Here is a 25008-nt window from a genome sequence, read left to right as displayed (position 1 = left end):
CCTCCAAAACGCTAATTCTTAACAGCAAATAGCTTTCATATATACTGCCCTCTTTATGAGACAAGAACTGTTCTCAGCACTTAAGAAACATTGGTTCACTTACTCCTATGAGGCAGGTGCTACTACATGCCCCATTTTACAGATAAAGAAACTAAGGCACAGAGAAATTAAGTGGCTTTCCCAAGCCCCGACACCCAGAAGATGACAGAAGTGGGGTTTGTGCCCAGTCATCTGGTTCCAGAGTTCATAATCTACACTATGCAGCTCCCACCACATCACGTCAGCCAAAACCTGTCCCTCCTCTGCCATTGAACTTATTCTGTGTTCTTTATACGGCTCTCATCACCAGTTCCTAGATACTGATAGATAAAAATTAAGAGAATTAGTGTGCGTATTATTACCTGCTTAATTGAATCAATCAATTTCGTTAAGACTTTTGTGTAAAAGAAAGTACCTGCATTTTTTCAGTATGTCCTGCAATTGGGAAAAATCAATAGAAAAAAAACCAAAAGCTGGGAGAAAGCAGGGGCTGAGACTACCCCCCCCGCCCCCCTCAAGAGAACGTATGCAAATTAGCCATTTATAAATCCTGTGATAGAAAAACTTAAAAATTTAAATTCACGAGAATAAACAGATGCTGGCAAAAACATTCTTCCCACTCTGACAAAAATATTTAAGCAAGTCATGTTTTCTTAATCTTATTTTACAGACATACTGCTCTATTGAAAATCTTGATTTCAGGAATGGGAGATTTCTCAGAGAATCCTATTTTTGAGAGTCTAAGTGCTGCTATTAAAGATTCTTATTTACTGTAGTATGTAAAAATTGACAAACGCAAAAGCCCATCATTATCGTTTGTTTTTAATTTTAAAATTAAATCAGTAGGCTCTTCCGTCTGAATATGACGCAGAAACACAGTTGGGGCATATTCCACGGCCCTGCCATATAGGCACGTTCTCCGGCTCAGGGTTCAGTGGTCGCGTCTGCCTCTGAGGCTGTCTCTGTGGCCGGCTAGCCACCCCTGCTCAGAGGCAGCAGCCCTCACACGCCTGCACCAGGGGCGCACGTGGGCTAGTGCAGCAGAACCAGCGTGGGCTTTGCGTCATGTGTGGGACTCCATCCATATGGCCACTGCTTCCTCGTTTGCCACCTGCCTTGGTCGGCTCATATCACAGTTGCTTGGTTCATCCTTCTGTTATCATTTCTAAGCAACAAAGAGAAATCCACAATTCCAGAATTCTTAAGGACAAAAAGGGCCCACCTGCCCATTGGCTGTGACAGTTTTGGCAGTTGGGGAAAGGAATGTGCCTGCAGCCCTGTCCCCCTCGAGGTGACCTCCTGAAAACGCATCCTTCTACGGCTCGCCCCTGCTTCCTCCAGCACCTTTGCTTGGAAGGCCAAATCTCTCTGTTCGTTAACACCTTCCCATCTCACTCTGGTTTTCTGAATTTCTTTTAAACCCTGTGAACTAGACATTGACGAGTGCAGGATTTCTCCTGACCTCTGTGGGAGTGGGATCTGTGTCAACACGCCGGGCAGCTTTGAGTGTGAGTGCTTCGAAGGCTACGAGAGCGGGTTCATGATGATGAAGAACTGCATGGGTAAGCCTCTCGGGTCTGCAAACCAGTGTAGCACAGAATCCTTAGCGCGACCTTCGCCTGTCTCAGAGCTGTGAACAGCGTGCTTGGCAAGGAGCTGTGGCGAGAGAGAGAACAGATCTAAGTGTCAGACAGGAAATCCGCTCCTCGATAGCTCTTGGGGAGCCCCAGCCCCTTGGTGCCTTAATGGCAGTGAGATATTGAGACTGGGTTCTGCTTATTTATAGAATCTGAAGTCACCACAGACTAGCTGCTGAGGAGGGAGTCACTGAAAATGTATGGTAGTGGGTGGTGACCCCCAAATTTATATTGTCATGCGAATCCCATGTTCGTTTCCTTACTTGTGTGTTATTACAAACACTCTTGGCATTGCCCACCTTTTAGCCCATCGTTTGATTTTTAGCAACTTATAGGACTCACCTCATGGGATATAGAAAGTGATCAGTCTAAGAGTTTTCTTTCACTTTGATTAGAGATAGAGGCTTATGGTGTCTGGAGTTTAGAGTGATATAAAGCGAATATTGTTTATTTTTACCTCTCATAAGCCTGCTCACTTCATACAAGTAAAAGCCTTGATAGCTCACTGTCTTTTCAGAGTAGAACCTTAACCTTTTATCTACTGATCATAAAGTGAGGAGAGCGTTATCCCATCTATTAACCCATGTCTCACGTTTGAGTCACAATGGCCTCAGATAATGAATCTTTCTCCCATGCTGTGTGCGTGAACGTTTTTTCCTCAGAGTTCTTTAATGGCTCTCACGTTTTTACCTTTCAGACATTGACGAATGTGAACGTAACCCTCTCCTTTGTAGGGGTGGCACCTGTGTGAACACTGAGGGCAGCTTTCAGTGTGACTGCCCACTGGGACACGAGCTGTCACCGTCACGTGAGGACTGTGTGGGTGAGTTTGTCTCCTCAGCACGTAAACCCTCCCAGTTCAACTGGTAAAGATCATAAAGATCAGAGGTCATTCTCATGAACTGGTTGTTTTTGGCCTGTGAAATCTAACAGATTAAAATTCGGGAATTCAGAGTCCGTACATTTGGATTCAGGCTGTGTCTTTAGAAGATGCTTTCCCCAGTTCCCCTCTTTTTCGTTACAAGCGCACTGGAAAGGACCCTGTGGGAGGGACCCTGTGTCAGGCCTTGTAGTTCCCTCCTCCGGGTGGGCTGGAATGGGACAGCTGCTCCCCTTGGAAGTGGATAGTTTGCCCGTGCACACATCTGTGCACAAGAACCCACTCGGTGCCCCATGTCAGTCGTCACCGGGCCTGCTCACCTGTGTGTGAGCTCACGCTCCAACCCCCTCCTCAGAGAAGCACTGAGGCCTCTTTACTGGCCCTGAGCTTGAGGATGGGGGGGCGGAGGATGTAGGTGCGACCACGGCTGGTCTTGAAGAAGCGTTCCGTAGGTTTTAAAGCTTTGATTTAGCCAGGAAATGTTTTCCTCACAGTAAGTCTTTCTTGAAAGTGTAAGCAAATAAAACAGTTTAAAATAGACAGATCCCACACCCCCAAATAAAAACATAACTTGAGCACACCTCCCGACTACTCATGTATTTATTTATAACCCATATTTATATCGCTATGCTAATGATTAGGTGAATCTTAAATCATAGACCAGACATTTTATTTATTTTTTTAATTTTTTATTTTTTTATTGAATGAAAGATTCTTTAAATTCTATCGTGCTTTACAACTCTCAGAAGTTTTGCATTCATGTTTTTGTATGATCCCATAATAACCCTTTTTTTTTAAACCCCTACCCCTATCTTGCGCCTCCGCCGTTTCCTCTCCCCACTGGTAACCACTAGTTTGTTCTTTGTATCTGTGAGTCTGCTTCTTTTTTCAAACAGACATTTTTAAAAGGTGAATTTAAAGGTTTTAAATATTTTTAATTCCACTTTAATAGTTCAAAAAGCTTTTTCACACAGATAATTACAGAATATTTATTCATGGTTGTGATACCAGTGATCCAGAGATCTGTTTCTAAGTTTAGTTTATTTTGCTAATTAATTTTCATGGGTTTTATAGCTGAAAAAAAAGTTCCCCTCAATGACATAATGTACATTATAAAATACGTATTTTTGCATGTTCAAAATAAATATTTCATGATTACAAACATAAATCTGCCACATTGTCTTCTTAGTAATTTTGAGAATTTGGGGTGAATTTCTTGTTATATCTGATTTTTACCTTAGACTGTGTTTGACAGGTAACTTGTGTGAGGAAGTGTCACTCTACCATTTTCTTGCTCTTCTCTTTTTGCATTATTAGTACTAGTTTCTTCCACAGATCTTTGCAGGCGTTTTCTTTAAAGCATCTGCCCATCTTATAAGGGTTAGTTTACTTAAAAACAGGCAATATAATCTGTAATCCACCTATCCAGGCCCTGTAAACACAATGCCATGAAAACTTAAAAACTGAGGGCCCTATTTTCAGCCCCTCTGTTTTGTGGAACCAGCTGTCTTCCCTCAGGAACCTTCATGTTATTTAGACAACACATAACCATCCAATTAAGACCAGTTGAGGGTTCCAGTGTAAATTCATAGATTAAGTATTAAGCTTTATTTGGGGCATGTGCTAGGTGGATGTGGTTTAATGTGGTACTCACGAGCCACACGTGGTTATTTAAATTTTATCAAAATTAAATAACGTTAAAAATTCAGTTCCTTAGTCACAGTATCCATGTTTCAAGCACTCAGTAACAGCTAAATATTGGACAGCACAGATATGTAACAGTTCCATCAATGTAAAAAATTCCACTGGAGAACCCTGTTGTAGATAGAACTAGGAGAAATATAGATTCTGGCGTTTTCTTTGAATTGTTGCAAGAGACCATCTTACTTCCCCCTGAAGTAAATAAAACCCTTTGGAGACCATTGCTCTGATGCTGCATGTTCTTGATAGTTTAAGTGGTGTTGTGATTTCATAAAACATTAACTCTGTGTATCTTTTTATAGATATTAATGAATGCTCCCTGAGTGACAATCTCTGTAGAAATGGAAAATGTGTAAACATGATCGGAACTTATCAGTGCTCCTGCAATGCTGGGTACCAGGCCACGCCAGACCGACAGGGCTGTACAGGTAAGGGTAGGCCAGACAGGTCTGGAAGTTGTATTTCTCAAGTCAGTCGAGGAATGCTTCTGGCACGGAATATATAATGACGCCGATGGGAGTCCTTTGTCCTAAAAACAAATCTAAGAATGGGGGCAGATGCCATGGTTTGGTGGTTTTGCAGAGGAACCTTTGGTTTTATAATAAGAAACATCCTATATTTCTCTCTAGATATATATTTAGTCCTATATGGTATATCTGAATTCTTTAATCTTAGGTTACTGGAGCTGAATGTCAAATGAAATGCTGTCTAAAAGGAAGTGAGAGGAGCTAAGAAAGGCTAATGCTACAATGATCAATCAGCATGAATAGTGGGGAGAAAAATCCAAAGCCACTGAAGCATTGTCTGCTTAAGAAGAAGTAGAAAAACTCTCTCTCTTTTTTTTTTTAAGGAAGTATCCCTGACAAGTAACATGGTGGCAATGTTTTTACAGATATTGACGAATGTATGATAATGAACGGAGGCTGTGACACCCAGTGCACTAATGCAGAAGGAAGCTATGAATGTAGCTGCAGTGAAGGTTATGCCCTGATGCCAGATGGGAGGTCGTGCGCAGGTACAGGAAGGAAAATACACAGACTCTGTACATCTGGTTAATCTTATCTTACAAATCTGGCTCCACATATTTTGTGTAGAACTGGATGGAAAAAAATGCATGAGCTTAATAAAAGTCATCCTTGTTTTTCATTTGATTTTGATTTTGTATCATCAGATATTGATGAATGTGAAAATAATCCTGATATCTGTGATGGTGGGCAGTGTACCAACATTCCTGGAGAGTATCGCTGTCTGTGTTATGATGGCTTCATGGCTTCAATGGACATGAAAACATGCATTGGTGGGTACCATAAGAACAGGATAAATATTTATGTACAGTATGCACACACACACACACACACATGCGCACCTAAGAAGAAAAGGCTTTTTTGGTTATTTTTAAAATTCAAACCATTGTAGTAGAAGATGTGAAAGCCAAAAAGGAAGAATTATTTGAAAAAAAAATCCTTAAATACAATATATTTATCTGTAATACTGTGTCCTGCAAATACATTATATTTTAAACGTTATTTGTGTATCTCATTAGTACGCTATTCAGTTTAAAAGATAGCTTTTGAATTACTAGAATAAACAAGTATTAACCAAGGTGTTGAAAATCAATTTCCTAGACGTGAATGAATGTGACTTAAATTCAAATATCTGCATGTTTGGGGAATGTGAGAACACCAAGGGATCCTTCATTTGCCACTGTCAGCTGGGGTATTCAGTAAAGAAGGGGACCACAGGATGCACAGGTAGGTCTCAAGCTTGTATCCCCTGTGTTTCAGCTTCTTATATTTCAGAGGTTAACCTTCAACATCATTTGTTCCCTGGAATTTCTTGTACTTTCACCCACACCAGGTTGTGACAGTTATGTGATGAGTAACTGGCCCAGAGCATGTGTGATGCGTTTGTCTCTTCTCTGTGGTAGATGAGCATGGTCTCAGCTACCAAGCTGCAGACCTGGCTGCGTGCTTGGTCATGGAGTGGGAGAATGGGTGTGGAATCTGGCCCCCATGGTTCTGATGTGCTCCTGGTAGCTCTTGGGGCAACGTTCACTTTCTCCTGCCCAAACAGGAGATATACGTAAGGAAGAAGCACCAAAAGACCTGGAGGAATCCCAGGTGCTTGCTGAGTTTTGCAGTTCTTTTAAACTAACAAAAATTAATCTAAACTTATATTTAGACTCTTTTCCTTCCTTTCTTTCCCCCATCTTTTTCTCTGCTCTTCTCTCCTCTCTTTCCATTTGCTTTTGTCTTCTCTTCTCCCTGCCCAAATTTCCTCTCTTCGCTTTTTTTCTTTGTTCACCCCATTCATTTTATCTCTTATTCCTGTTCTCTACGAAATAGTTTTAGCCTTTTGAAGGGCGGATGGGGGTTGAACCCCCAAGGTCAGTGCTTTGGGCCAAATGTCCATCATTGCTCAAGGCTCTAGTGTGGTATTTTGCTCAAGCCAGGTGGTGGGTGACTTAGACTGCAGCCTAGGCCTTAAGCTGACACCTCCAGGGAAGAGCAAGTAATGAGAGAAGAACTCTGCATGTTCATATGTATGTGTACCACATACACAGACACTATATACATAATTCTGATAAAAGCATCTGGTCACTTTCCAGATAACATTTCCAGTGATTATTTTTATATATTCTGGCTGGCAGTTTCTTTCAGGGAAGGCCTTGTTTGATTTGGATCATGAACTTCCAAATCCTGTTGAAGTCTAAACATATTAAAAATAAAAGTGACGTTAATGTTTTCTCTGTGTTTACTTTAAAATTTTGCCTATACAGAAATCTCTTGGAAGTAGAATTAACTAGGTTGTATCTTATCTTCATATTAACTATGGTTTCTCAGATGTGGATGAGTGTGAAATTGGTGCCCACAACTGTGACATGCATGCCTCATGTCTAAACGTCCCAGGGAGCTTCAAATGTAGCTGCAGAGAAGGCTGGGTTGGAAATGGCATCAAATGTATTGGTGAGTATTTTGCAAATGTAAATAACCTTTGCTAAGACACAAAATCCCTAGAGGCTCTTCTTTGCACAGTTGTTAACCTACATACTTAAATAGGAACATGCCTCTTATTTTCATTTATTCTCTTGAAAATTAAAGGCTGTCTTTCGTTGCAAGATAATTCTTGCCTAAGAGTTCCCTTTAACTTTGGTATAAATGATCAAATTACAATAGTATGCCTTGGCATCTGCTTTTTAATGTGGTGTTGTTCAGTAAAAATTATTTGATGTGCAGCCAGAAATCCAAACAGCTGTAGGATGAAACATGACTAATATATTTTTCCAGTTTTTTCATAGAGTAACAGTGAGATTTAAAACCCAGTGAAATAAATGAAGGGAATGAAAAGATTTTTTTCAGATAACCTAGGTCTATAGTAAGTGGTCAATACCAGCTTCTTAATAGAAAATAGAATTATTCTTCCAGAGAAATCTAAATGTTTTGGATTCCAAGAAACCAGATTAGAAGGAGAATGTGAAGGCAGTTGCCATTCTCCAAGTTGTATAGTTCTTGACCAGAGTCTAATAAGTCCTTTATAGCTGTGAGGCAAGGAACTGGATTTTACCCTTGATGTCATTCATAGTGCTGCTTGATACGTTCAGTGTTTTATGTGCCTCAACAATAAGGCATGTTGCAAATCGTAAATTATCCAGGTCTATTTAAATTACAAATTAAAGCAAGCAAAACCAACCTCCCCATGATTACTCATTAAAACCTGATAAGCCTGCAGCAAGAATTAAAGGATAATTTTAAGATCTCTTATTAATAACATTAGTTAATTTGAATGTACTTTCTTACCTACTCAATTGTTTTAGATTTGTCAAATGTTTATGAGCTGACTCTAGAATTTCAGTTAACATAGTTTTTAAATAACTTTGCTAAGGAAAGTTCTCTCATGGTGTCACTAAGTCCACTAGCTACCCACTTGAGTCCAGCCATTTCTCTATCATTAATCTCACAACTTTTCAGCTATATCCCCATTCCCATTTTTCTAGTCCCATTTGTTTACTGTTTTTCTCTCCTCTAGCCTCCCGTTTTTTGTGCTTCTTGTCCATCTATCACTCTGGCCAGCTATCAAAAAATAGCCTGCCGCTAATGCAAAAGATTTAACCATGTCCAGGCACCTCTACTCCAAAATGGCATCCCAATCCATCCACTCCTTTCCATCTCCATCCCCCGCTCTCACAACTGTTCTCTCTCTCAATCTGCCCCCCACCCCAGCCCTTTCTCTCTATTAGCTGCTAAAAGAACCTCCTCATATGTTTACTTACTCCCTCTCTGGTCCTCCCGCAATCCATTCTCCACATTGCAGCCAGGTAGATTTTTTTAAACCATGGATCTGATTTCTTCACAATTGTCATTTTAATACATTAAATTTAGGATAAAATTCAGCTTCCTTCACATGGTTTACAAAACCCTATGGCATCTTCCCACTATCTCTCCAGCTTCACTCTCCTTCATCCTTGGTCTCCTACATTGTGCTTTATCACTCTGACCTCCTTTAATTTTTGTCACATCAAAGCTCTTGTCCTTCTCCGTGTTTTTATACGTGCTGTTCCCTCTGCAAGGAAGACCCATCCCTACTTCTGTTTGCAGGTCAACTCTTGCTCATCCTTCAGGTGTGAAGTTATCTAAAAATTACTTCCTCAGTGGAGCTTTCCTAATTCCTGCAATCCAAATTAGACACCCTCCTTATTTCCTTATACCTTGTAACTTTTCTTCATGGTACATGTATAACAGTATTTAATGTAATTTTCTGTGTTTAACATCTGTCTTTTCCACTAGACTAGGGGCTCCATGAGGTCAAGAATCATATCTTGGTTTACTCATCTATAAAATGAACTTGAAAATTCGATGGTAGTTGTCCTGCTCTGAAATTCAGTATTATCTTGAAAATTGACCCCTTTTTTAGTGATAAGGTAGCCAATGATAAAATTCACCCTCAGTAGAAATCAGAAGGAAATCTAGGCCTGGTTTTCTTTTAAACATTATAATTCTAGTTGATTAGACAGCTCACAAAACGCTTGAACTAATTATTTTAGCCCATGTTTGTAGCATGAACATTTTGGATCATAGGTCTGAGGTCTTAGAAAATTATATAGAACTGCAACTTGACCAGTAAACTAAAATACATTCCATTTGGCCAGTTTGGGGCCAGTTTACATTTAAATTAAGACAAATGAAAATCTTCCTGGGTGTTTAATTATTCCACTTGCATTTCTGAACGTTATTGCTATGCTCTCTTGACATGCAGATCTGGACGAATGTTCTAATGGAACCCACCAGTGCAGCATAAATGCTCAGTGTGTCAATACCCCAGGCTCCTACCGCTGTGCCTGCTCCGAAGGGTTCACTGGAGATGGATTTACCTGCTCAGGTGGGTGAGGTGCTGATTTTCATGCAACACTCTGTATGTTTTCATCATCAGAAGAAGACTGTAGGTAAAGGAGGCTGAAATCACTACCTCTGTTTTTACACTTGACTTAAGGTGAATATGTATCTTTTGCTTATATTAAACGCAAAAACCTGGAAATTTTTAAAATAATGGCATTTATTACTATCATGTACTCTTAGTGACTGTCATTTCCTTTTATTCATTAATTAACATAATGGTCAAAAATACAGACTCTGAGTCAGACCATCTGGATCCAGATCTTGCCTATGCTGCTTACTGGCCATATAGCCTTAAGTAGATGACTTAACCTGTGTGTCCTTAGTTTCTCCATTTTGAAATGGACATGGTGGTAATAATAATAATAAATACTATTTCCTTTTTTCTTTTGTATCATTGAATGAATGACATGTTGGGAAAACTATACAGCTTCTTAAAATAAAATCTATGACCTACCCAATCACTGCTAGTTATTGTGTTTATCAAAATCTCAGTTTATCACATGGTATTGAAAGTATTAAATGGAATAATACAAGTAAACAGCTTAGAAACATGCATCATAAGAGCTTAATGGATGTGAGTAAATTCACTCTGCATTCCTTGAGGATAAAACATCCACTCATTATATTCACGTAAAAGACTAGATCATCTTGCTGGACATAAAGAATGATACTTTTAAGCTTGAGAGATAGGTGTTTCTCAGTTGAATTTCAGTGCACACTTTAAGCCCCAAATTAAAAGATAAGTTTTTTCTAATTATTGACATCAAAAACACAGACTTACAGTTTTCTAATGCCTCTTTAAGAAAACATGTTTAGGGCTTCCCTGGTGGCGCAGTGGTTCAGAGTCCGCCTGCCGATGCAGGGGACACGGGTTCGTGCCCCGGTCCGGGAAGATCCCACATGCCGCGGAGCGGCTGGGCCCGTGAGCCATGGCCGCTGAGCCTGTGCGTCCAGAGCCTGTGCTCTGCAATGGGAGAGGCCACAAGAGTGAGAGGCCCGTGTACCGCAAAAAAAAAAAAAAAAAAAAAGAAAACATGTTTATTCAGTTGTAAAGCTTCCTTACTTTTAAACCTCGGGTACTGCATCTTTCTTAACATGTCTCTGCACCGTGGTGTGAGGGCAGGGGCATGGCCTTGGTATCAGACACAGCTGGACCTAGACCCTGGCTCAGCCGCAGATTAGATCACTGTGACTCCCAGGCATCAGTCGCCTCCTCTTAGCCTCAGGTTCTTCCTCTTGTAAACCTCACAGGGTTGGTGAACTAAGTGAAAACATGAATGTCAGGCAGCTAGCACACTCCCTGGCAAATGTTAGGCCCTCAATAAACATTTCTGCCCTTCCCCCCTTTTTCCATTTGATAGAATCAAAGAAATTGTCTTTAAGTTCTATGAATAATACTCATTTGTGTAATTAAAATAGAATATTTTAATGAGATTGTAATGGCATGAAAGAAACTTTTCTCACTCCCATAGAGTGTCCCTTACTTGCTTAAAAATACTTGAACTAGTGAAAAAGTTGTTCATTTTAATACTGTAATGTTTTCAAGTGAATTAACACCATTTTAAGATTAATTCCAATGTTCTTGGTTATATCTAAATGATGTTGGCGTAACACAGATGCATCAAATTAGCATTAAAGAGAACTGAGACAGATGTGAGAGACACCTCTTTCCTCCTGTTCATCATAATGGAATTGAATGTTAGGGCATAAACAGCTCTGCTATCAAGTTGTATACCCTTATTTAGGTGTATATGGATAATTGTTGTTTCATGTTAATGAGCACTAACTCAGGCCAGCGAGACTGGTTTAGTTATAGAGCAAAGAAAAAAATGTCATGAGATTTGGAACTTAATAGAGATGTAATTTGCTCCTTCAACAGATGTTGATGAGTGTGCAGAAAACATAAATCTCTGTGAGAATGGACAATGCCTCAACGTCCCGGGTGCATATCGCTGCGAGTGTGAGATGGGCTTCACTCCAGCCTCAGACAGCAGATCCTGCCAAGGTGGGTCACCAGGATTCCAACTCATTTCCAAGTTGGATCAACTACAGCAAATGAAACCACAAAAAGGGCTGAACAGGCTCCACCTGGAAGCAGAATACACAGCACATGCTGCACACATAAAAGTCATTTGTTTAAGCATGGACTATTTTGCCGAATGAATAATGATGAAGGTGGCTTTCATCTCTTATGAAGTTTTCCTGGCCAAGAGCCAAGAGTTGGACCTTTGGCTTATTCGTTTTTCTTTTTTTTTTAACTATTTCTTTTTTTTATCACTAAATGAATGAAATGTGGATAAACTGTTCAGCTTTTAAAATATATTGTGTACCTCAATCACTGCTATTTAATGTGTTTATCAAAATCTAAGTAGCTCATTTTTGGCATTACCTTTATGCTTTAGTCAACTGTCTGTATGTCTGGGACTGGAAGTCCTCTTCAGGGACTCATCAAGAGCTGCACCTTTTGCTTAATAGTCATGTCTCCTGCCTCTAAGTTATGACATCACCCCCTTTCCTAGAAATGGGACTTCATGACTAGTGTAATATCTTTCCAAGAAAAAGAATTTGGATTTTCTTTTACATTAGAGACTCAATTTACATTACATAGAGTTTGGACCATCATTGTGTTCATAAAAGTACATGAAAATGTAAATAAAGGAAAAGGATTGAAAACAATTCATATGCCATCAGGTTTTAACAAAATTAGTGATTCATAGAAAACCTTAAAAAAAAACTCAGGCTAACTGCTAGCAAAGATTATAAAATGAAACCAGATTACAGGCTTTCCCTACATGAGTATCTAATCAAATGAACAGAAATAGTAAATGCCAGCACGCACACACACAGAGACACACACACACACACACACACACACATACACACACACTTCACCAGCATCAACCAAACAAAAACTATGCAATCTGGCATAGCTTGGAGTAGAGCCTGACTCTGCCCCACCACCAGAAGTGTCACTGAAGAAAGAAAGTGTGCCTAAAAGATCATGGAAATTTCCATAAATATCTACCAATTTGGAGAGAATCAGAATGAGAGAATGAATAGTAGGCTCTGGGAAGATGATATTAGAAACTGAAAGTATTCATGCTTCTACTTTGACCTGCTAGGTTGGGCAGAATCTAAACCATTTTATACAGGGCAGCTGTAGAATGAGCTTTATTTTTTTCCTAGTCCTGGTTCCTTCTAAGCATTGAAGTCAATTAGTAGAAACTGTGAGTCAATGTGTTTATGGAATTACATGATTTATTACCCATGTCAGTGTGACAAGAATTGGTGGGAAAAGGGATAAGTTAGCAATAGCCAGACACTTTTACCAACATAAAATTTCAAAATTAGCCCTTTATACATAAGACAACATTTCCCTTTCATAATTCTGTTCCATTACTTGTGGCCTAGGGTCTTCCAAAACTTCTCGCAGAACCTCCCTCAAGGTGATGCTAAATAGTTTCTGTTTACTGTACTTCCTTCTCATGTTGGCTTTCCCAAAATATGTTTCCATGGAGAGAAATCCCAGTTGCCAGGGCACCTGAGAGTGGCACACATGTAGCTCACCCTCTGCTCCATTTAACCAGATGCCAACTTTTGAGATCCCAAAAATGTAATTCCATGGTTCTGCCTGTTTCTCCATGGTTTTGTCTTCTCTCTTCTATGAGATCTGGCACATCTAGACAGTTTATCCTGAATTTATTACTTTAATTACTTGATATTTTCCCATCTTATTATAAATTGATGACCCTTTGAATTGATCCTCTAATCAACATTTTCCACTCAGCATCTACCTCTAATCATAAATTCTCAGAATTTCTATAGAGTTTAAAAAACTGCTGGAGTTGGCCATTTCCCAGTATTCTTCACCAAAATGGGAAAGTGCAGAACCTGCAAGAACCTCCTCAGGGACAGGTTAGGACTCCATCAGATGGAGTAAACCCAGATACAGAGCATTTAGTATGATTTCCAAAGAGAGAGCAGGGGCCAGGTTCACCAACAAAGAGCACACAGAGCCCAGTGGAGGTCCGCCCATCCGTATTTCTCCTCTTCCCCCACCTTATGAAACTCTGGGCCACAGAATAGAAGCTATAATGAAATCCATACCCCAAGCTGTCTTCCATAGAAAGCCCAAATCAAAAAGAAGGGAGGATGTCAAGAAGCTCCATCTAAACTGTATCAGAGTACAGTTGACACTTGAATAACATGGGGGCTAGGGACACCTACCCTCAGCATGGGGGTGGAAATCTGTGTATAACTTGTAGTCGGCCCTCAGTGTTCACAAGTTCTCTGCATTCACGGTTCCATGTCCACACATTTAACCAACTGCAGATAGTGTAGTTGTACTACATACACTGTAGTATTTACTATTGAAAAAAATCCATGTACAAGTGGACCTGCACAGTTCAAATGTATGTTGTTCAAGCATCAACTGTATATAAAACTCTTGAAAGAGCTGACCAAGTAATGTGTAAACAAACTGAAACAGCAACTGTGCAGGTGTTCTATGGAAACAACAATAACAAAAAAAGCATACAAAAAGCAGATAAATAATCAATCCAGAGTAGAGGAAAACTACTCAAGGAACAAGAGCCAGTTTCGCATAGGTATATTGTACCACAGATAACCTTAATGAAAACATATGATTGAACAAGTTCAAAGTGATTATAAAAACAGAAAAAAAGACAAAAAGAGATATTGCAGAGTTAAGGGAGACAAAAAAACGTGGACTAATGCAGCAAAATAAGAGAACAATTAAACAGATACAGCAAAGAACAGAGGAGATGAAAATATAATTACTACCATAGAGAATGGATGTGAGATAATCACAGTGAAAAAAAAGGGGGAGAGGATAAATTAACACTATTAGAGAAAAGACAAAGACCATAAACTTAAGTATAATGGGTGTTTCTGAAGTGAAGAGTCCCTAAAAATTGAATAGAAAAAAAGTATTAAACAACCATTTTCCTGAAATAGAAGAAGGAACTGAATATACAGAAAGAAGTAAATCATTTTTATTTAGCCTTATTGAATTTGTCAACTTAAGTAATAGAGATTCTTCAAACTGCAGGTAGAAAAGGCAAGTCATGAACAAAACAAACATTCAGTACCAACACACATTAGAATGCTGCCCTCACAGTTATCAGGACACAAGTGACAAGAATCTTATACCTCAGAGTTAGTTAATTATAAAGACAATAGACAGGGTTTCCCTGGTGGCGCAGTGGTTAAGAATCCTCCTGCCAGTGCAGGGGACACGGGTTCGAGCCCTGGTCCGGGAAGCTTCCACATGCCAAGGAGCAACTCAGCCAGTTGCGCCAGCAACTGAGCCTGTACTCTAGAGCCCACGCGCCACAACTACTGAAACCCATGCACCACAACTGCTGAAGCCCTCACGCCTAGAGCCCATGCTTCGCAACAAGAGAGGCCACCTCAATGAGAAGCCTACACACCACAACGAAGAGTAACCCCCACTCACCACAACTAGAGAAAGCCTGTGCACAGCAATGAAGACCCAACACAATCAAAAAATAAATAAAATAAATAAATTTATTTTTTAAAAAAGACAATAGACATATCCTGACAAGTGAAATAATTCAGAAAGAAACCACCTGTGGGCTCTCTCTTCTTGTCTTGGGCAAAAAAACAAAAACAAAAACAAAAACAAGAAAAACACACAACTTATCAGCAATGAAAAACAGCCAATCAAGAAATAAATGGAGAAGTGTCAATAAAAACATTATTGATTCCTTTAAAGAATTAGTACTAAATACTGTAGAGATTATGGTAAATGCCATGAACATTTAAAAAGTGAAAATAATAAGAATAACAAAAATGAGTTAGAAGCATATATGGATGCTAATTGTTAATCATCATTGTATAGAATCCATTAATACTGTCTTAAAATTGTGTTTGAATTTTAACATAAAGCCAAAAGATGATACAGTTTTAGTGTTTTCATCAATTCTTAACATTAGGAAACATTTTAGAAGATACTGAGATAATGAAAAATTGAGGCTTCCCTGGTGGCGCAGTGGTTGAGAGTCCACCTGCCGATGCAGGGGACACGAGTTCGTGCCCCGGTCTGGGAAGATCCCACATGCCGCGGAGCGGCTGGGCCCATGAGCCATGGCCGCTGAGCCTGCGCATCTGGAGCCTGTGCTCCGCAACGGGAGAGGCCACAACAGTGAGAGGCCCACGTACCACAATTAAAAAAAAAAAAAAAAATTGATCTAATGCATGGAAATTGTTTCAGCTTTACTCTCTGTGAATATGCACTGAGAAATATCAATATTTGGAATGGTGTTCATCCAATTACAATGATAATTCTGGATAGAAGCATTTTGGAGTGATTTTTGTTCTTGCTGTCTTATTTTCTGTGTTTCCTATCTTTTCTGTTTCCTATCACCACTTTTCTGTATTGTTCAAATTTCTGAATATGCATCAATTTTATAAAAACAAGACAGTATTCTCTTAAAATACCTTATTCCACACAACTTTTACGTTATTTAAATGGAAGTTATTTCTAATAAAGTTCACTTAAAAGTAAAATGCATATGCAGAAGGCTGATAATACAATTCCATTTCAATTTATAGATTAACACAACTCAATTATAAACTAACTTAATGAGTCTTTACTGATTTATATGAAAAGAATAACTTTGTTTATTGCCCCAATACAAGTAAAGACAACTTTACACATCAATTGAACTTCTAGACACAATTTGAACCATACTTTAAATATAAGATAGTTGCAATGCTTTATTTTGACAATCATAAATGACCAAAAGGCCCGTTTATACTTAAGATATAACTGTCTCAAGACAGCATTTTAGAATGACTTGTCTAGTCTAGCCTAAAATGGCATGCCTGGTCTGCATTCTCAGGATATGAGGTAATTTGTGTACAAAAATGTCCATCCTCTTCCTATGAGTAGAAATACAGATTACTTCTACAGCTGTACAGGCACACTATGCCTTCATTTTCATACGAATGAGGAGTAATAACTTCTTGTTTATTTTGAGTTAAAGCTTCAGGGAAGACTTCCATAAACTGAATTTATGATTTCAGTCCAATAGAGATATCTTAATGAGATTTGGAGGAATGTGGGGCAATGGATGATCTTATTACACACTACTGGGAAAAAACTTCTTTCCCTGTTTATAACTGACTTTATTATAACAGATCAGATTACATAACAAGAAAAGTTTAAAAAAATTAAACTTAAATAATTTAAAAGATATATTTAATATTTAAAATATTTATGTTGTATATTTTGTATGTTGTAGATGTTTATAAAACATCTGCTGTTTTCACTTAATTATTATAATCTTTGAATTTGTTTTTATCTTCAATTTTTTACAATCTTATTCCTTTAACATGTTCATATTTAATTTCTAAAAAGTTTTTATGCCCTAGGCCAATTTTTTTCTGAAGTATTTTACAGCCCAAGACAGTAAAATACTGTCAATAAAATAAGATAATATTCTTTCATATTTCTGCCCCATATGAACATTAGTTGCTTGCCATTTATGTGACATCCTTGGTCAAAGAAAAAGAAAATTTTTGCTGCATAAAAACATCTGAGGAGATAGAATAATTTATTAATGTCATACAGTAAATCTAAATGTCTTTGTAATCAAGATATTACTATTTTTTTTAATCTCCAGATATCGATGAATGCTCCTTCCAAAATATTTGTGTCTTTGGAACATGTAATAATTTGCCTGGAATGTTCCATTGTATCTGTGATGATGGTTACGAATTGGACAGAACCGGAGGGAACTGTACAGGTATGGCCAGTTAAGGGCTTAAAATTGTGTTCTTATTAGTTGAAATGAACATTTTGTGCTAGATATAGAAGTTCCTCAAATTTCTGCTTAGCCTGCTATGCCTTGGGCTATGCATTTTTTTGAAAAAGAAAATTACATTCTGATACATTTATCGTTTTATTATTTTTTTATTAATTTTTATTGGAGTATGGTTGCTTTACAATGTTGTGTTAGCCTCCACTACACAACAAAATGAATCAGCCATACACATACAGATATCCCCTCCCTTTTGGACTTCCCTCCCATTTAGGTCACCACAGTGCATTAGGTAGAGCTCCCTGTGCTATACAATATGTTCCCATCAGTTGTCTATTTTATACATAGTGTCAATAATGTATATGTGTCAATCCCAGTCTCCCAATTCCTCACACCCCACCCCTTGGCTGATACATTTATTTTTAACTATTGAATTGATCCATTGTAATATAAACAACTTAATATTAAATATCCAACACGAAATTAGTAAAGTATTTCTTTGTATATATTTATGATGTCCACATATATGTACAAATATATAATACATATGTTTAAGTTTAATTAAGCAAACAGTGGTAAAATGTTTTTCTTCAGAATTGCAATGTTTCATTATTATTTATTTATTAAGGATATTAAATGATATCATCATGAATACTGTGTGACTGTGTGACTGATCTATGGAAACTGCTTTAGGTGTATACAAGTATTTCATTTTTATTTCATTGTTCTGACTTCCTCCTAAAGATTTTTAGTCTACTGACTTGCAAAATTTCCACCAAATTCTTTGGAACAGCAGTATGCACAAGGAAAGTAAAGATGTTAATGTGGGCATTTTAAATGTTTTTCCTAGATATTGATGAATGTGCAGATCCAATAAACTGTGTGAACGGACTATGTGTCAACACTCCTGGTCGCTATGAGTGTAACTGTCCACCCGATTTCCAGCTGAACCCCACTGGTGTGGGTTGTGTTGGTAAGCAAAAGCTATATGAAACAAATGAATAGAAGTACATAGAGTTAAATACTCATACTCTCTTGTGATGACCATTTACTACAATTAACTTGAGAACAAAATAGTAGTCCTTTACCTTAAGAAACTCTAGATTACCAAAATATATGGTCATTTTTATCCTGCTTATCTTCCAAGTCATATTTTGAAACAGGAATTTTTGAGACTTCTGCTCCTACCACCTCCTCTCACAGATTTGGGAACCAGGGCCCTAGAGGTGCAGTCATTTGTTCAAGGTCTCATAGCTTGCAAATGGCAGAGCTGAAGCAGTGTCCCGAGTTGCCTGGCTCCCTGTCCAGTACATTGGCCAGGACAGATGTGTTTGAAATGTGGAATCAGTTTTACAAAATGAATATGTTTCAGGTTTATGCACGACAACTGACAGGCAAGCAGTTAATGGCATTTATAGGACCATTTCAGGTATATATTTTTTCAAAACCAAGAAAATATGGAATAAAATTTGAGTTAGCTATGATTAAATTCCCATTAAAATCTCTAGTAAGGTTTTTTGTGCCTTTTTCTTCTGAAAATTATTTTCAAAATGACTTACAAATATAAAAAATTAAAAAGGTTCACTGGATGCATATGGCAGATAACAAGGACTGTTTTTCCTGATACCAAAGGCTAAGAATATGCAAACTCTGTGAACCAGCAGTTCCTCTCTGGGCTTTAGATATCAAATAAAGTAACTTACAGGCCCATACGGAAACATTAGGAAAAATATTCAGTGCCTCATTATTTGCAGCGGCAAGAATTTAGAAGCCATATTTGGACAGTGGATAGATTGAAAAAGAATCACAGTTGAATACTGTGGAGTTGACGGATTGGATGTTATAAAGATGGAATGAGGTATACGACAAAATACCATTTATAGAAATTTAAAATGTGCACACGAAAACAAAAATACTAATTTTGCAGGAGCACAGACCAAAAAATTAATATTAAACACATTCATATGGTTGCGTAGGGGATGAGGAATGAGAATGGAGAGCAGGGATAAAAGAGAGAGAATGGGAGGGCAGGAGGAAGGAAGGATGAATGAATACAGGCCTCGTAAGAGCAGAACCATGAGTTAACACCTCTGTCTGCACCAGAGTCAGCAACAAAAACAAAACCAAACAAAAAAAAGAATGAGAAAAGTAAAATAATAAAAAGCTGCCCAAGTGATTATAATGTGCAGCTGGAGATGAAAACTACTTGGTAGACTGTAATAAGGACTTTGGATTTTACTCTGATTGAGGTGGGACACCACTGGGCATGGCCTGACCTAAGGTAATGCTTCTGAAGGATGACTCCGGCTATGGTGGGAAAAATAGACTAGAGTTGGGTCCAGAGATGAGTTAGGAAACAATTGCAGTAGTCCAGGTGAGGGATGATGGTGGCTTGAACTCAGGTTGTAGTGATTTGGAAGCAGTGGTAAGTCATCAGATTCCAGATATATTTTGATAGGGTTGGCAGACCTTATTACTGGATTGAATAAGGCATGATAGTTAGGATTCAAAGTTTGACTGCAAGGTATAGGGCCTGAGCAATTAAAAAATTGGGGTTTCTGTTTATTGAAAACGCAGAAGCCTGGGAGAGGATTGGAGCAGGTTTTGTATGTGGAGGAAAGAGTATCAGGTGTTTGATTTTAGACGTGTTAACCCTAAGATACCTTAGATATCTAAGAGGAGAAATCAAATACTAGGCACATGGCAGAAAGATCTGAGTTCGGGGGAGAGGTGAAAGATGGAACCACAAATTTGATAGTATTTAAAGTCATGGAACTAATGAGGTGATCTAGATGGTAATTATGGATAGAGACAAGACAAAGTCTGAGATTCATTGATCTCTTAAGTAGCCTCCCTAAAGTTGTTACAGACTGGCTTTCCCAAAACCTGCAAAACTGAATGTGCAAGTTGAAACTAAACTTTGGGAGAATGGAGATTATGGGGAGGAGAGGAAGGGAGATGGAGTTATCAATATTTCAGTGATAGGATACATTGCTTTAAATTAACATATGGGATTTCACTCCCTTTATTGATAAACTCATGCTATAGATTGATTATAGGAAACATTTTTTGCAATCATATTATTAAAGGTCCAGAATGTCCCAGATGAGTAATTGCTTACTATCTTGTTTAGTCCATGATCTATATGGATGTCTAGATGTAGCAAAGTGTAATTTATTTAATTCCTGCAACTCAGTCTTGAAAAAGTTGAAAGCAGGAGATTATTCTGTTCTGGGGATTAATGTACAGAATTTGAATTTGATCATCTGAGTGGCCATTCTCCAAAAAAGGCATTCTTACTCTGATAAGGACAATTTTAAACTCCTGTGTTGCCCTGCAGACAATCGAGTGGGAAACTGTTACCTGAAGTTCGGTCCTCGGGGCGACGGGAGTCTCTCCTGCAACACTGAGATTGGGGTGGGCGTCAGCCGCTCCTCCTGTTGCTGCTCTCTGGGGAAGGCCTGGGGGAACCCCTGCGAGACCTGCCCCCCTGTCAATAGCAGTGAGTATGGAACGGAAGAAGAGGAAAGAAACACTGGTAGCTGAGCACTAGCTACCATTTTCTTCTGGTGCTAGGGGGTGAGGGAGGTAGTGAGGGTCAAAACTTTGAATCTGGACTACTTTCAATGATTGTGCTGAAACCAGCCAAGAGTGTGTCGTATAAAAGGAATCTGAATTCCTCTCTTCTTACTGTTTTTCTTGATAATGCTAAAAAGAAAAAAACAGTTTTTAACCACAATCCAATATGAATAATGATGATAATATCAGTTCTCCCTGGTGTCACAGGTAAAGGACATTCCTGTTTCTTTTCCACAGTTGTTTTAGTTCAGGTTCATAGATGAGTTGTATTCCTCAAGTCCAGTCATATTATGTCTTAAATTGAAATGTATGTCTTGATATGAACATAGGTGAAACTTTTGAATTGTTGAGTCTTTTAGTTTTTATTTACTAGCCAAAAAGGTTGTGATATAAATTGTCTGAAAATAATTTTTTTCTTTAATTAAAAGCAAATGGGTTTTGTTATTCTACTTTGTATATAATTTATGAAGTAATGATCATATTTCAAGTAAAATGTAATGTACTTTGAAAGATAATGTATTTGAAAAGGCACTAAGGAAAATGTGGATACACCCCTTAGGATATGCGCTTTGAGCCTGGCGGTTGTTAAGTGCTAATTCACTGTCAGCCTCTTGCACACAGGTATCAAATTTCTGTTTTTCCATTGTTTTGCAGCTGAATATTACACTTTGTGTCCTGGAGGTGAAGGCTTCAGACCTAACCCCATAACAATCATCTTAGAAGGTAAGCATACCTCTAATTGTCACCAGATTTAAACAAGGTAAAGAACTTACTTTAGAGAAAATCTGGTAGAAAAGATAGTGTGGAACAGTCCCAACAAGATTATTTTGCAAAATTACAGATGGACAATTACCAGTCTGATGAATAACCATTTGTAAATCAGAAAGATTTGACCCATTGCAGTGACCTGATGTGTGATTGTTCTGCAGAGAAACTCTTTTTATAATTATCCCCAACTTCAATCATCCTCAGCTTGCTGTAATTACTCTTCTCAGATTATAGCAAAGTTCCATGACAAAGCCAAGAAAATTCATGGTCAGAATAAACCTCCCATCTAAGTGTGCATTCACTTGGATGTGTGGAAGTCTGCAGGTCTTACAGTATCACACATTTGAAAGCTCTCATAGTAACTCTTATCTTTCATGACGGTATCTGAGCTGTCTCCTCTTTTGCAGATATTGATGAATGCCAGGAGTTACCAGGTCTCTGCCAGGGTGGAAACTGTATCAACACTTTCGGGAGCTTCCAGTGTGAGTGCCCTCAAGGCTACTACCTCAGTGAGGAAACCCGCATCTGTGAAGGTGAGATAAATTTATACCTAAAAATTATTAGTGCTATTTAAAACAAAATTACTGGTCAGGCCTGGAGAAAAAGGGTCCATCTTCAAATTTTATCAAAGGATATGTTGAGACTGGTTCATAGCTTTTTTCTTTTCCTATCAGTGCTGCTAAGTTGTATGATGATAGATAAATTAATTTACAGATTATTTGCCACAATTTACCATTATTTTTCTCTGAGTAAATGGGTTGGTAATAAGTGGGGGAAGCTGGAATAGTATGAAAACATTCAGTATCAAAATAAGTTATTAGTTCAAATACCAATAAGTTATATTTTATATAGCAAAATAGGTAAGTTTGAAATGCAACCATTTGGCTAATATTTTCAGTAACTTTTAAATGTTGGACAACAGAGTACGAAGCAGTTCAAAGGTTATGCAGATGCCTTTCTTGGTTCCATCCCCAACTTCTCACATGGCTGTGTAATCATCCTTTTAGAGGCCTATCTCCCCACTAGACTGGGAGCTTCTTGAAGCAAGGTCCACATCTGTTTCATCTTTATAGCTACAAGTTCTAGCTTACAGTAGAATCTCAGTATTTATTTATGGAATGAATGAATGAATGCTTCTAAAAAATGAACATTAAACATGTAATGTAATTGTTTCCATTATAACCTTTCTTTTGGAACATGTTAGATAAATGCATCTGGAAGAAATGATTTAATAAGGAGAATTACCCAGCAGCTGTGCTACTTGTAGAATCTCTGAATGGGTACTATTTTGAAAGGAGCTATAAAGAAAAAGGCTTTTCTAACTGCATTCAGTTTAAAGTTGACACTAATATTTGGTTTTCAATGACATAAGAGGAAAGTAGCTTTAAAGCAATTCCATTTGAAGAATATGAAATTTCAATTAAAAAGTATAGGTGCCATTTAAGTTATTTTTTGCCACTTTGGAATAGTTTATTTTGATCATCTTTACTTTTGAATGTTAGGTTTTTATTCTTCAGAAGAAGGACATATTTTATATCATGTAAATGCATATTTGGGGGCATTTCCTATGGAATTGCTTTAAATTCTAAATTTTATAAAAATAAGATAAATTCTATAAAAATATGAATTTGGGGAATCAGCCATATGCTTTGTTCAGTAGTTTAAGTGATATAAATTCATGGGGAAAATATTTACTAATTAATGGATATTCTTGCATCCTCTAGATATTGATGAGTGTTTTGCACATCCTGGTGTGTGTGGACCTGGGACTTGCTACAACACCCTGGGAAATTACACCTGCATTTGCCCACCTGAATACATGCAGGTCAATGGAGGCCACAACTGTATGGGTAGGTAAAGGTCTCTGAGATTGATTAGGTCACAGTTGCTGGCTTCCTGGCCAACAGTTATCTCTCAGATACATCTCAGAATTATTATTCAGAAAGTTTGGAAGTTAAATCTTTATGAATAGTGAAGTATTTCGAAGTCTTATAAACTTCTGGGTCTGTACCATATTTTTGAACTTTGGCTACATAGTTACATGTTACAAAGCATGAGTCAGGTAGAAAATTTCATCAAATATTACAAATATATATTCTTAAATAATTTTTATTTTCCATTCATGTAAAGTGAACATTATTTTATGAATAAGAAAACATTTAAAATTTAACATGTAATCCTTTTTAAATTAAATAAATGCATTTGAATAGAGAAGTATCTATTAACTTTGTCCCCGCAAGAAAATTGTAAATGAAACCCCTTATTTAAAAACAGGAAAGATGCTTATCTAAAAACGATTTGTGTTCAGCTTAAGGAATTATTTTAAGATACCTCCAAATGACCGTGAAAATTTTCAGTTAATCGAGGAAGTTTGGTGTGTCCAGGTGTGTGGGGTTTGCTATTAGCTGCTTGCTGATAGGGTTGGTTGGCTTACTTGTTTTTCTCTATGTAGACATGAGAAAAAGCTTCTGCTACCGAAGCTATAATGGAACCACTTGTGAGAATGAGTTGCCTTTTAATGTGACAAAGAGGATGTGCTGCTGCACATACAATGTGGGCAAAGCCTGGAACAAACCTTGTGAACCATGCCCAACGCCAGGAACGGGTAAGCACACAGCTCCTGCTTCTGCTGAAGGCTGAGTCAGTGACACAGGTATACATGTAACAGTAGAGGAAAAGCAAAAAGTACTAAAAGTACGGAAAGCAGACACACTCCGTTCTGAAAATATCCAAGAGCTCATATGGCTCAGTTTCTCAAGCAGCCCTCTTGGGATTCAAACATTAATTCCTGAAATGTCTGTTGAGTAGGAGTCTGGATCCTGAAAATAAGCCCCATTGCTGAAATTAAAATTTATAACGCTAGCCCATTTAAACTCATTATCTTAAACCATGCTGCTTAATTATTCTTTTATTCATAAAACAAGTATTTATTGAGAAACTATTGTGTGTCATTGTGCTATATTTAGAAGGTGTCATTTTGATTTAAAAATTTGTGGTCATTTATAAAGTCCAGCAAGCTCAGTGAGTATCTTTTTAGTTCAACCTTGGAAAATATGCAAAAAATGGATTTGATGAGCAAACTTAACATAAAAGCAATGTAGTGTCAAAGTTTTCCGTATGCATCATTTCCCTCAAACTTACCTGAAACTTTTAGGCAGAAAAGAGAGCTGGTCTTTACACAGTAAAATTTTTCTCCAAGCACA

The 25008-nt window shown here is 38.0% G+C and overlaps 1 protein-coding gene across 1 annotated transcript in view; it reads left to right on the top strand.

Annotated features, from left to right (window-relative positions):
• Window positions 1–25008, top strand: part of FBN2 (fibrillin 2) — a 230142-nt gene that overhangs the window by 164062 nt on the left and 41072 nt on the right. The window contains exons 26-41 of the mRNA XM_060093309.1: window positions 1473–1601; window positions 2374–2499; window positions 4560–4685; window positions 5150–5272; window positions 5429–5554; window positions 5883–6008; window positions 7101–7223; window positions 9511–9633; window positions 11530–11655; window positions 17321–17443; window positions 18309–18431; window positions 20799–20960; window positions 21692–21760; window positions 22213–22338; window positions 23530–23655; window positions 24258–24410. Coding sequence (XP_059949292.1) covers window positions 1473–1601; window positions 2374–2499; window positions 4560–4685; window positions 5150–5272; window positions 5429–5554; window positions 5883–6008; window positions 7101–7223; window positions 9511–9633; window positions 11530–11655; window positions 17321–17443; window positions 18309–18431; window positions 20799–20960; window positions 21692–21760; window positions 22213–22338; window positions 23530–23655; window positions 24258–24410 — 2010 coding nt within the window. The remainder of the gene's footprint in view (window positions 1–1472; window positions 1602–2373; window positions 2500–4559; window positions 4686–5149; window positions 5273–5428; window positions 5555–5882; window positions 6009–7100; window positions 7224–9510; window positions 9634–11529; window positions 11656–17320; window positions 17444–18308; window positions 18432–20798; window positions 20961–21691; window positions 21761–22212; window positions 22339–23529; window positions 23656–24257; window positions 24411–25008) is intronic.

Source organism: Mesoplodon densirostris, chromosome 3 (genome assembly GCF_025265405.1).
Source record: "Mesoplodon densirostris isolate mMesDen1 chromosome 3, mMesDen1 primary haplotype, whole genome shotgun sequence".
Taxonomy (NCBI): Eukaryota; Metazoa; Chordata; class Mammalia; order Artiodactyla; family Ziphiidae; genus Mesoplodon; species Mesoplodon densirostris.
The sequence above is the reverse complement of the archived record's forward strand: the minus strand, read 5'-3'. Positions and strand labels throughout refer to the sequence as shown.